The sequence below is a fragment of the Nothobranchius furzeri genome, chromosome 15, assembly GCF_043380555.1.
Source record: "Nothobranchius furzeri strain GRZ-AD chromosome 15, NfurGRZ-RIMD1, whole genome shotgun sequence".
Classification (NCBI taxonomy): Eukaryota; Metazoa; Chordata; class Actinopteri; order Cyprinodontiformes; family Nothobranchiidae; genus Nothobranchius; species Nothobranchius furzeri.
In genome coordinates, this window is record NC_091755.1 from 36019908 (window position 1) to 36032351 (window position 12444).

Consider the following 12444-nt stretch of genomic DNA (forward strand, 5'->3'; position numbering starts at 1 on the left):
TAAATATTTAAAAAATATTAGAAAAAGGAACATTTGACCTGACTGCAGAAGGAGAAGAACTACATTAAAAAATCTGCATCATAATTAAATTATCTGAGGTGAATAATAATAATGATAATAATAATAATAACAATAATAATAATAATGATAATAATAATAATAATAACAATAATACAAATACTACTACTACTAATAATAATAATAATGATAATAATAATAATAACAATAATAATAATAATAATAATAATAATAACAATAATACAAATACTACTACTACTAATAATAATAATGATAATAATGATAATAACAAGAACAACAACAACAATAATAATAATAATAATAATGATAACAATTATAATAATAATAATAATAATAATAATAATAATAATAATGATGATAATAATAATAATACTAATAATAATAATAATAATATGTTGTTGTTGTTCAGGACAACGTATCATTCTTTTAACCAGAGGAGGCGGGACTTAGAGTAAATACTCCAGCCTGCCACAAGGAAGCAATCACAGTATGAGTTTGTTTTTCACTTTGGCTTTAACCTTCTTATTAAATTGCTGTGTCTAGCTATAAAATGTGTTGTTGCACAATCACAACTTCACCTACTGTTACGCTTAGAGGAGGTTGCTGCAATACGTGGTCCAGCCCTAACCTGGGTTAGATCTTATTTGTCTAGCAGGTCCCAACAGGTGGTGTTGAACAGCATCTCATCTCGCTCTGCTCCTCTCTCGTGTGGGGTCCCGCAGGGATCTATTCTGGGGCCTTTGTTGTTTTGTCTTTACCTCCTTCCCCTCAGCTTAATCCTTAAAAAACACTCTGTTCATTATCACTCATATGCTGACGACTGTCAGATTTACATGTCGGTGAAACCCCAGCAATCCATCTAGCCTCTTCTAGACTGCCTACGTGATGTGAAATCCTGGCTAGCCACAAATTTTCTGCATCTCAACGATTCCAAGACTGAACTGATCCTGTTTTATCTGGTCAGATCTAACTCATTCCAAACCCCAGATCTTTCATCTTTTTCTCAAAATCTAAAAACCATTGTGACAAACCTGGGTGTGAAGATGGATTCATCTTAAGGATGGACGCCCAGGCAAATGCCAATGTAAAATCTTGTTTTTTCCAACTCCGCCATCTGTACAAATTAAGAGCTGTTTTATCTAGAAAAAATTTGGAATCTGTTGTTCATGCCTTCATCACATCTAGGCTCGACTACTCGAATGCAGTTTTGCTGGGTGTCAGTAAGTCAACCCTTGCCTGACTTCAACTCGTTCAAAATGCAGCTGCTAGATTCCCAACACGTACTGACAGGCGCCAGCATGTAACACTAGTTCTCAAATCCCTTCATTGGTTGCCCATCACTTTCAGGGTCCAATATAAAATGTTACTTTTTGTTTTCAAATCCCTCCATGGTCTTGCCCCCGTGTACTTATCTGATCTTCTTTCAATTTATACTCCCAGTCGCGCACTCAGGTCCTCCAGCCTGTTGGTCCTCGAGGTCCCGAAAGCGTGTTACAAATCATGTGGACAAAGAGCTTTCTCTGTTGCGGGTCCTAAACTGTGGAACGAACTTCCAGTCACAGTTCGACTGGCATCCATCTTGGCAGATTTTAAGTCTAGACTAAAGACACACAATTTTACCCTTGCTTTTAACAGTTAGCTGTTAGTTTGGCTTTTACTACTCTTATTTTATCATCCATTGTAAGGTTTCATTGGTACTTTTTTTGTCGGCTTGTCTTTTTTTATTGTTGGCTGTATTTTATAGTACCGTTTTATGTTTTTTTCATCTCTGTTATTGTGCGACTGTTCAGCACTTTGGTCAGCCGTATGGCTGTGCTTTTAAAGTGCTATATAAATAAAGGTGATATGGTATGGTATGGTATGGTATGGTAAATGCTGTGCAAATTTCAACTGATAAGTTTTCAGTTCCTCACTTGTTGCTGTCATTTAAGGCTTTTGGTTAATGTGTTTTTTTTTTATCTCAAGCTTGATGGAAGCTGCAGAAAATTAACAAAGGAATCAAATTTTCTGACTAGAAAAAGGGTTTTAATTGATCTCTTTGGAGATGTTTTTACAAATTTGTCTCAGAAGGGTGTTATCTAATGTCCCTGAAGATCAAAACATGAAACAGTCATCGTGAATCCTCTAACTGACTCTACTGGAAATCAACATTTGGCTCCACCAACTTTCAAAAGGTCTAAGCATTCATTATTCACACACACACACACACACACACACACACACACACACACACACACACACGCACACACACACACACACACACACACACACACACACACACACACAGACACACACACAGACTGTTTCAATGACGCGTTAGTTAATGTTTGTTTTCCTGAAACATGGTTTGTGTTATTTTTGGATGCAGCGACCACCACACACACACCTATCACGTATAAAACTGATTTTCATGAGAACAACTCAGAGACGGCCAACAAACGAGTGACCAACATTTCAGATGATCTCAGAAGTTTCCCTGCAAACAAATGAGTTAACAAGCTGATTAAATTAAACAATGTGACACACTTTCTGGGACTAATGGACATTAGAGGAAAGATCAGAACAGTCACAACAGTTTCAATTCTTTCCACTGCTTCCATTAATCTGACAGGGAACAAAACCAGTTGGTAGCACGAATATTCTTGGAGCCTTTTGAGTCATTCAGAGAAGAAAGCTTGCTAATGGCTACATGTGATCAGCTGTTATGAAGAAAATAACCGAGTACAATAGTTGTGAGAAAACACATTATTCTTCACAGTTCTATGATTAGCCAACACAATAACACTTGGCTCTCAGCTCATTAAAAGTGCAGAAATAAAAGATGCTGCAAAAACACAGTAAACTGAGAGGGGAAAAGCTCTAAGAGAGGGGATTATAATGAGACAGAAAAATGTCAGACTTTCAGGAGCAAATGGGGAGGGAGGTTACAATTAGATTCATGAAGTTAAATCTACCCAGTAAGTAATTATGGGTTGCACATTTATATGAGTTCTGATTTGCAAAGAGAATGCTTTTTTTTTTTCAAATTGCATTATTAACACAAATTGCAACGCTACTTTTATTCCACTGCCATCTTTAAATGTTGGTCGTTCTATTCAGCAGTCCTGCAGTGAATCACTTCTGTATAAAAGCCTTGTTTTCATATTGACATTGTTAGGACACGTCCTCATTACTGGGGACAAAAAGAAGGACCGTAAAATCTGTGTACGTTGGCACCACAAACCAGGAAACCAGGACCAGGTGGTCAGACAAACAATGAGTAAATAAAGGATGAAGTGCTAAGTTGGAGTTCAATAGAAGCCCTAAACCAATTAATTTTTATGTATTTTTAAAAAAATTAAGGTCCCAGATGCTTTAAAGAAAAAATATTCACACCTGACGGTGTTTCTTCTGCGAAGCTTAGAAGGCAACAGAAAGAGCATCAGGTTGAACTTGAACTGAACGGAAAATGAGAGCAAGAGTTTCCCAAGGACAACCCTTTCAAACAGAAAAACACATTTACCACCGCGGTTTAGATCTAAAACCAAAGATCGTGTTTCCATCTCCAACCAGCTCTGAAGAATTCTCCTACAACACAAAAACAGACAGAAAGTGTCCCTCTGTCTTTACCGATCAAGCAGATTTATTTCAAAAAGAAAGAGAGACAACTCAGCATGACATTTAACAGCTGTCCTGTTTCACAGCACTAAAATGAAAAGGAAAAGTGCCAAAAACTCACCAGTCGACCTGCAACGCGCGTCCCTAATGAGAAGTAAAAAGTTTAGATAGTTCAAAACCAACAGATGTCCAACAGGATCACATAAAGCTCAATAAATTCAAAAGCAATCCAAGTTTTTTTGAGAATCTGCTAGTGAGAAACAACTGGTAATAAATATGTGAGAAGGAAATGAGGACAAATAGAGCCAAGATTTTCTAAATAAAACTGAAAATGAGGACGTTTTTAACTGAACATGAGACCAGATGGGGGTGTATTTATTTCCATAACCTCTGACCTCTACGCGTGAGTGGGTTAGCGATAAGATGACTCATTTCACCAAAGTTGTGAAGGCATTATTATCTGTGGAGCTTTTCATCACGGGACCCAAAATCCTATGATTGTCTGCTTCTTTGAATCGTATCCGTTGCCATGACAACCTACCTCACAACCCTTTGCTTCCAATTGTTCTTTTCTCTGATAATTCAAACTGAGCTGGAAAGCAATTTGAAAAGAGCAAAGAGCTCATAACTGTTATAAAGTTTTAACTGGGGGGGGGGGGGCTGTAATTTTAATTTCATTCATCTGGCAACCCTGAAGGACTAAAAATGATCAGAGTATCCTGTTGACTCACCCTCTCTGCAGCTTTTTAATCCTCATTTTTCACGGCTCCCTCGGTCTTTAAATCTAAATAATCACAAGGAAGGTCTCCAGCTTGTAAAGACCCAAAGATTTGTAGATTTACTTTTATCATATGGATTACAAAATTATACATTATGTTCCCAAACTGGCTAAAAGTTTAGTCCTTTTGTATTTTACGAGAAACAGCTAAATTTTCCTCCTCTCATGGACAGCAGGACAGATGTTACTGACATTACAGACATTTCCAGTAAATAACACTTATTTTGGTGTCGGCCAGCAGGGTTGCGCTCTACTCCCGCCCCGTTGAGGCCACAGCGAGCTGACAAACATTACTGTTGTTTGGGATTGGAGGGGCTTCGGTGAGCTCCTGGTTGGGAGGCGGTGAGTTGCTAGGCTGGATTTCGACCTTAAGCAGGGGGATCAGTGCTCTGTGTGGCGATAAGGCTGAAATCAAATAATACCCCGTTGAGTCATTTGTAATGTGGTTTAACTTTACAAGCACTGAACGTAAAGGGCGAGCTACCTTCAGTAGCCCAAAACAGGCTTTTAGGATAATTATACCTGCAGATAATTAACAAACACTCGTGTAAATCCGTCGTTTTACTCAGGCTAGTTGCTTTTGAATTACACGACAAAGCAGAAGTCAAATGCACAACATGAAGGAGACCAAAAATGGATTAGCCACACGCAGCGCTGACTAACTGTGAGTGTTTTCTGATCATGACCTGCACTCTTTGCACAGATATTAATAGCGACAAAGCAATGTCACCACTAAGTCCCCCCCGTTCCTGCTCGTGGCTTTGTTTTCAAGCGCATTCTTTCCATTGTTGTTTTGCTCCCAACTTATCCTCAGAAACACGAGGCTGGGTTTCACTTTTGTTTATTTTAGACAACGGCAAAGGAGAAACATAGAGTGTTAATAACTGTTTGTGTTGAGTTTAATAAATAAATGACAGAATAAAATCTCTAGTGAGATCACACCCCGCTGTGAAATAAACCTGGGCTGCTTTAGTGGGAGAACCATGCGTGGATCCAGTTTCAGTTGAGAGATTTGGAGCAGAATTATAAAAGAAACTGACTGGAGGCGTGATGGAGTGCAGCGAGAGTTAAAGGGAGAGGGGGAAAAGCTATTTCAGGAGTGATGCGTTTGGAATGACAACTGTTGTGCCCCCTATCAGGTCCTTCTCTCTTTCCCTCTCAACCTCGGGCCCTTCATCGCTCAGAACTTTTCCAACCACAGTCTCTCCTCTTCATCCCTCGGTGCGCCTCGTGATAAAAATAGAACTCCATTACCCTTTTCCAATACGCTGTGACACGTGCCACTTTCCAAACATGCATGAGCTTGTGGAGTATATAAACCCCACGTGTGATTGGCTGCGGGAAAGTGGGACAGCAAACGCTCTTATATAATCAATAAAAAGGCAGGAAAAAACTTAACATTTCCTAAATTATTCGAGTTGTGCGATTTATTTCTAACACTTAAAGATTCCCAGAGCTGCTCCAGGAACAATCAGCTCTCTCCGCCTCCCTCTTCACTCCCTTCACTCTCCTCCTCTGCCTTATCCGGCACTTAAAACCATCCATGAGTGTGACCAACTCCTCTGCCTACCGATCGGAGCGCAGTTTCCACCAGACTTCATCCTCAACTTCATCCTCCTGTAACCCATACATGGAGAAGAGCCGGGGACTGTTTGCTGAGGACTTTGACTCCTTCATGAGACCTGGGAGCGACGCTTTAGGGTTTTCCAGTAAGTTGGAAGAACTTTTGGAACTCATTGAAAGAGGTGTCAACAGTAAAAGCATGTCTGTGTTTGCAAACGATGATGGGAAGTGGGATTTTTCCACTCGGCGTGATGTGGTTGGTTACTTTGAAAAGGCTTTTTATTTACAGGACTGTTGCCATGGCGCGCATAGTTTACACAAGAGAACACCGCATTTTTACAAGAGCCTTTTCGTTTTCATGCCTATGTGTTTGAAATGTAAAGCAGGATCTTGAGATATTTCACTTGACGGTGCCTGGATCGTCCTCAGACTCGGTAAAGACTCTGGCTGGTGTGAACTGGTGTTGGTGAACTGTTGGTGCACACAGAAGTGTGAAACTCCGGCATGTAACCTTTAAATCGACTCATGGTCCTTGTGGATTGTCTGTCAAGGGCAAGGACGCGTTTTAAAGGCGTCACCTATGCTGTCCTATAGTTGAAGCTTCATGACGAGCAAACACGCATGCACAAACACACACACACACACACACACACACACACACACACACACACTGCATGCCTGCAAGCAGGAATGTTGGACAGCCTGCCAGCTATGTGACTTCACACAAAAAGTATCTGAGATGACGTCTGCATAATGGATGGCCGAATGGTTGCTTAGAGACCGGTGTACACACACACACACTCACACTCATAGTGGAATGATGTCACACATTGAAATTAATCTTGCGAAACCAGGGCACACCGACACACACACACATCATCATCACATTGTCCTTCGCTGAACTGTGAATCCACTGGGACATAAAAGACATACAATAAATGAAATTTTTTATTTTTTTACTTTCTTTGTTTTGTTTAATTTTTAGTTCAAAATTATTTTTATTTATTATTATAATTATTATTATTATTACAGTTTTCCTAAAAGTAATTTTAAAGAAATCATCCCTACAGCGGGGCGAATAATAATAATTTAATTTATAAAGCACTTTATATTTCACAATCTCAGTGCTACATAAAATTATCAGGGTCCAGACAAATAAATAGAATAAAATCGGGAGTCAATAAAATAATGTCAAATGACAATTAGCAATAAGCTTTTCTAACGAGATTAAAGGTGTCAACAGTTTGTGGGGCCCTCAGGTGGACAGGGAGGGCGTTCCACAGCCTTGGAGCAGCAGATGAAAAGGGTTGATCTCCCATGCTGCAGAGCTCGGTTCTAGGGGTTTGGAGAGAGTTTGACATTGCAGAGTGGAGGATGTGTGTGGTTGGGATTGTGAGAAGTTCCTTTAGATAAAGGGGGACGTAACCATGAATGCACTGATAAGTAAGGAGGGAGACCTTCTTTACGATTCTTAGTGGAACAGGGAGCCAATGAAGAGGTTCAGAACAGGAGTAATGTGCTCATGTTTGCGCATGCTCATCAGAATCCTGGCAGCTCGCGGATGTTTGAATATAGAGTGGTCAACAAATCTATGCCAATGCATCTGAAATTGTTTTCCTTTTCATAATCTTTTATTTTTTTTTTTTGCCATATTTCAAAATAATTTTCTTGAGCTAATATGTGCTAAAATGACCCTTTACAGGGTTAATGAAAGACCACCCAGCCCCCATCGGCCAGAATTTTCCTCGTGCAAATTCAACCTGGTGGGCAGGACTGTTGGGGAAAAAAATGGCGCTGACATGGTGCAGCAGTCTGGTTCCAGCCATCGAAATATACTGGACAAATAATGTCCATATGCTGAAATTATAAGTTTTTGTTTCCAAATGAGAGGTTCCCACCACCGCCATTTTGACCATGTCACACATATCGTCACACCCAGACAATCCAAAAATGGGAAAAGAGGTGGAGCTGTTACTGTTGGAACAAATGAACCAATGAAGCAACTAGCTAACTTAGCTAACCCAAGAAGCTAAGAAGGGGCTCCGTTACCGGGGTAGCCCATCCGCTCAGCTGCCTAGCAGATGAGGGTAGAACAGCAATTTTTGCCACTTCCTTGTTGGTTTTAGGTCTGAGAGCCTGGGGTTCCCCCTTGGTTCCAGCACGTTTCCTGCATGTCAGCCGAGAAATAGGGATGCATCACAATTGTCTATTTTTTGCTCATTTAAATTTAAATATATTTTAAACCATTTTCTAAATTCTTTTTTATATTTTTACATTTTTTGTTTTTGTGAAGCGCCTCGTGATTTTTATCTTGAGAGGCGCTATAGAAAAGACATTTTCTTCTTCTTCTTAAGATCATGAACACAGCTAATTTGAATAATTTAGTGATGAATCGTTCCGGTAGACACTAATGAATACTGGGAGACGTTTCAGCTCTTAGATTAAGTTGTTAAAATAGACAAATGCACAGTGAGGCAATAGGGAACATGACTGATAAGCAGCCAAGAGAAAACAGTTTTTGCCATCATTTATATGGAATTTTGTGTTGTTGTTTTTTTTATAAATGTAAATATCACCACCAGCAGCAGCTGACATTCTCAAACTGCTGTGAAATACTGGAGAATGGAGCTCCAACAAGCCCTTGGCTCTTTAGTCCTGTCAGATGTAAACTCTATTTCTCAGAACTGAAGCTTTTCCGTGAGCAAGTAAAAGGATAATTTAGAGTTTTTATGGAGAAACGTGTTTTTTTTTTTACTGGTCAATCCACGCTTTTAAGCAAGCTTCTTTTTCCAACCAAGGACAATTTGATGACCTAAATAAAGACACAAAAAAGAAATTTACTGTTGATGAAAACATATTTGTTTCATTTTGAACAACAACAGAGGACAACATGACAACACAAGAAATTGACAAATGTTGCAAGAAAAATCTGGGATTAGCAATGCACGGGGAAGTGACTGAACATGAGGAAAAGATGTACTAATTACAAGACTAGATCAGTCGTGATCTCGTCCGTGGGAATCCTAAGGTGTTCCCAGGTCAGCCGAGAAATAGGGATGCAACAATACCACTTTTTTCCAAACCAATCTGAGTACTCGCTGATACCGATTACCGATGCTGATATTTCTACCACACAAAAAAATGCTATGAATTGGAATACAGGTTTTATTTTCTTCTCTGCTTTCAACAGGAAAAGACTGTAGATAAAAAGTAAAATACATTAATAGAAATCATCACAAAACTAAAATATTAGGTGAACAGAAATGACAAGTTACAGTGAAGCCACTTTCAAGCAACTGCATTGGTATCTGTTCCTGGTATCGGTTAACTTTTATCGATACCGATACTGGTATCGGTACAGATACCGATACCAGTATGTGCATCCCTACTGGGAAATATAATCCCTCCAGAGTGTTCTGGGTCTTCCCATAGATCTTCTTAAAGTTGAACATTCCTAGAAAACTTCACCAGGGAGGTATCCGGTAGGAATCTTAATCAGATGCCCGAGCCACCTCGGCTGGCTCCTCTTGATGTGGAGAAGCAGCAGATCTACTCCAAGCCCCTCACTGATGATTGAGCTTCTTACCCTATCTCTAATGGGCCATTCCCATCTGTACCTGGTCGGCCCTGCCTGGATAGCTCCAGTCGGCCCCTGCCTAGCCCGGTTGATTCCACACATCCTTGCTTAGGTATGCAAGCATGGACGTAATTTTGGGAGGGACAGGGGGGACATGTCCCCCCCACTTTTTCCAAAGTCAAGTTTTGACCCCTGCACTTTTTACCATCCAAAAACAATATTACACTATATTAAATTGACACTGGTTGAGCTCTAGGACCAAGCAGAAAACAACCATTTGTGTTGAAGCCTGTTTCCCATTAGAGCATACTGTAAAGATACCCCCCCCCCCCTCCCCTCCACTTCTAAAGTGAAAATTACGTCCATGTATGCAAGGAATGCAGTCAGAGACATTTTCAGCTTCTAGGTAATCAGCATGATAATGAATGATAATGAATTGAGCATGCCTTAAGCCCATGTGGGCTGATTCTACCCACCAATCAGAGGCTTGTTCTAATGGAAGGTGTGAATTTGCTGACTGATAAGCCTATCAAATAAAAGGCAGGCAAGCTATCCGGGCCGGGCCGACCAGGTACAGATGGGAATGGCAAGGGAGCGCCCAGACTCCCTGCGGAGAAAACTCATTACAGCAGTTTGTATCCACGATCTCATTACTTCAAAGTTCGTGATGTGAAGGTTGGGATGCAGAAGAACCCTAAATCCACAGCTTTGCCTTTTAACTCAGCTTTCTCTTCACTATGACAGACCGGTACCACTCCATCTTTCCCTCCTTTGTGAATAAGACCCTGAGATACTTAAATTCCTTCACTTGAGGCAGGACCTTGAGAGAGGCATTGTACCCTTTTCCAACCAAAGACCATGACTTTATTTGACCCCACCAAATATTTTTCTAAAAGTCAAGCTTGGTTGTCCCCAACAGATAATGTGTAAGAATACAGGGATGACTCGGCTCCTTCAACACCAAATTTTAGCTTAATATCTGTAAAGCTGTCTGAGTTATAAATGTTTTGGTGCTGTCTGAGGTCAGCTTTATCAGTTTATCTGTGGTAAATGTCAGAGAGAGAGGGATGAAACCATCCCCCACTTTGACTTTTTGGTGGGAGATAAGAATAGAAACAGAGCAGCTTTGGTCTTCTGTGATCTCACCATATCACTTCTTTTGGTGGTTTCAGGTGGAGCCGGGAACATCAAAACCCTCGATGATTCATACCAGTTTACCGTTGATGTGCAAGGCTTTTCCCCTGAGGATGTCATCGTCACCACATCCAACAACCAGATAGAAGTCCGTGCGGAAACGGTGGGCAGCATTTCTTTTGATTTGGAATGTTAACATGAAATTTAGAGGTAGACGAACAGTTAAGAACAACAACATTCAGTCATCTGCATTGTTCTTTCTGTTCAAGTTGGCCCCGGACGGTTCAGTGATGAACACTTTCACCCATAAGTGCCAACTACCCGAGGATGTGGACCCCACCTCAGTGACATCATCCCTGGGTGCTGAGGGGACTCTAACGGTCCAGGCACGAAGACAACCGGCCAAGCACGAGCTTGTACAGACCTACCGCACAGAGATCAAAATCTAGACAGAGACAGACTTTCTCACACATCACTTATTGGGGATTTAACCCCTCATTTCTGTCATTTTTATGATGTCTCTCCACTTCAGCCACTGCTAATCCACATTTCATGATGGCAACAAAGCTAGTTTAATTATATAGTAAAGGTCACACTTACATATCTCAGTCGGTTCTGTAAGGCAGTTTTACTCACATTTAATATTAAGTGTCATGAATTATTTAATGTATAATGTTAATAAATCTGCATTAAAACACAACTGAACCTTTCATTTCCCTTTTTCTTCCATTTACTATTGTAGTACAAAAACTTTGTGGTAATTTAACCTGTGAATGTAGGTAGTTCTATTTTTCTATAAGATTCAGAGTATGATTGTTGACATGTCAGTGGCCTAGTGGTGGAGTGTCTGCCCTGAAACTGAGTTCAAATCCCGGTCGGGTCACACCAAAGACTTTCAATGGGACCCAATGCCTCCCTGACACTCAATTTTAAGGGGTTGCATTGGGGGGTTAAACCACCAAATAGTTCCCGAGCGCAGCCACAGCTGCAGCTCATCGCTCCCCACGGGGATGGGTCAAATACAGAGTTTAATTTCTCCAATGTTTGATCACTGGTGGGACAGAGAAATGTTTGTGTATTTAGAAAAAAATAAGTACTTGGAGTTTATAGTCTTTGTGGGAAAATTAAAGAACTCTACACAAAAGGTTTCAAGCTGAACACAACTTGTTATTGTTTACGAAACATGTAATTTAAATCCCGACTTTCAATAAAGAAAAGCAAAAGAAATCTGCAATAAAATCTGTTGTGACCAGTAAAAGCACAAGGCATGCAATTCTCTGAATCAATATGAAACTGAAGTTGTATTCTATTGTCCTGTCTGTAAACCTCAGTCTTTTGTGAGAAGAAACAATTGTGAAGAATCCTATCATTCTTTTAAAAATTGAGAATTTTATAAATATAAATTTGAGGGGTTATTTGCTTCAAAAACTATTAACGTGTTTTTTTCTATTTTGCTGTATTTGTCACACTGTAACCTTGGAAATTATTGTATTTGCTGTGTTTAGCTCACAATTACTTGTTTGAACATTTATGAGCTAACCAAATATATGGCATGTATGGTATATGACTGATAAATAAAAATGCAATAATTTAATAACAATAAATCCTACCCAAACTGAATTATTACTGTAACGATTTCTAGCAAAATATGTCCATGGTAATGTATCGAATCTCTACCTCGGGTCTATGTCGCCATCTAGAGGTCTCTATCAGCCTACGACGAGTTCAGTGCGCCTGCTCACCCGACACTTCTGGT

General features: G+C 40.0%; 1 protein-coding gene across 1 annotated transcript; it reads left to right on the top strand.

The window, feature by feature from the left end:
- Positions 1 to 5753: 5753 nt before the first annotated feature.
- On the top strand, positions 5754 to 11388 carry hspb7 (heat shock protein family, member 7 (cardiovascular)). The gene is made up of 3 exons (XM_015966979.3): positions 5754 to 6123; positions 10727 to 10851; positions 10958 to 11388. Exons 1-3 carry the CDS (start codon positions 5958 to 5960, stop codon positions 11135 to 11137), a joined length of 471 nt encoding a protein of 156 aa, XP_015822465.1. The 5' UTR covers positions 5754 to 5957; the 3' UTR covers positions 11138 to 11388.
- The last annotated feature ends 1056 nt before the right edge of the window (positions 11389 to 12444 follow it).

What these genes read in the sequence shown, in the direction of transcription:
- hspb7 (XM_015966979.3), top strand. Translation starts at nt 5,958, where the DNA reads ATGAGTGTGACCAACTCCTCTGCCTACCGATCGGAGCGCAGTTTCCAC. An exon ending in CGACGCTTTAGGGTTTTCCA is followed by an intron (nt 6,124 to 10,726) that starts GTAAGTTGGAAG and finishes TGGTGGTTTCAG; the next exon opens with GTGGAGCCGGGAACATCAAA. An exon ending in TAGAAGTCCGTGCGGAAACG is followed by an intron (nt 10,852 to 10,957) that starts GTGGGCAGCATT and finishes TTTCTGTTCAAG; the next exon opens with TTGGCCCCGGACGGTTCAGT.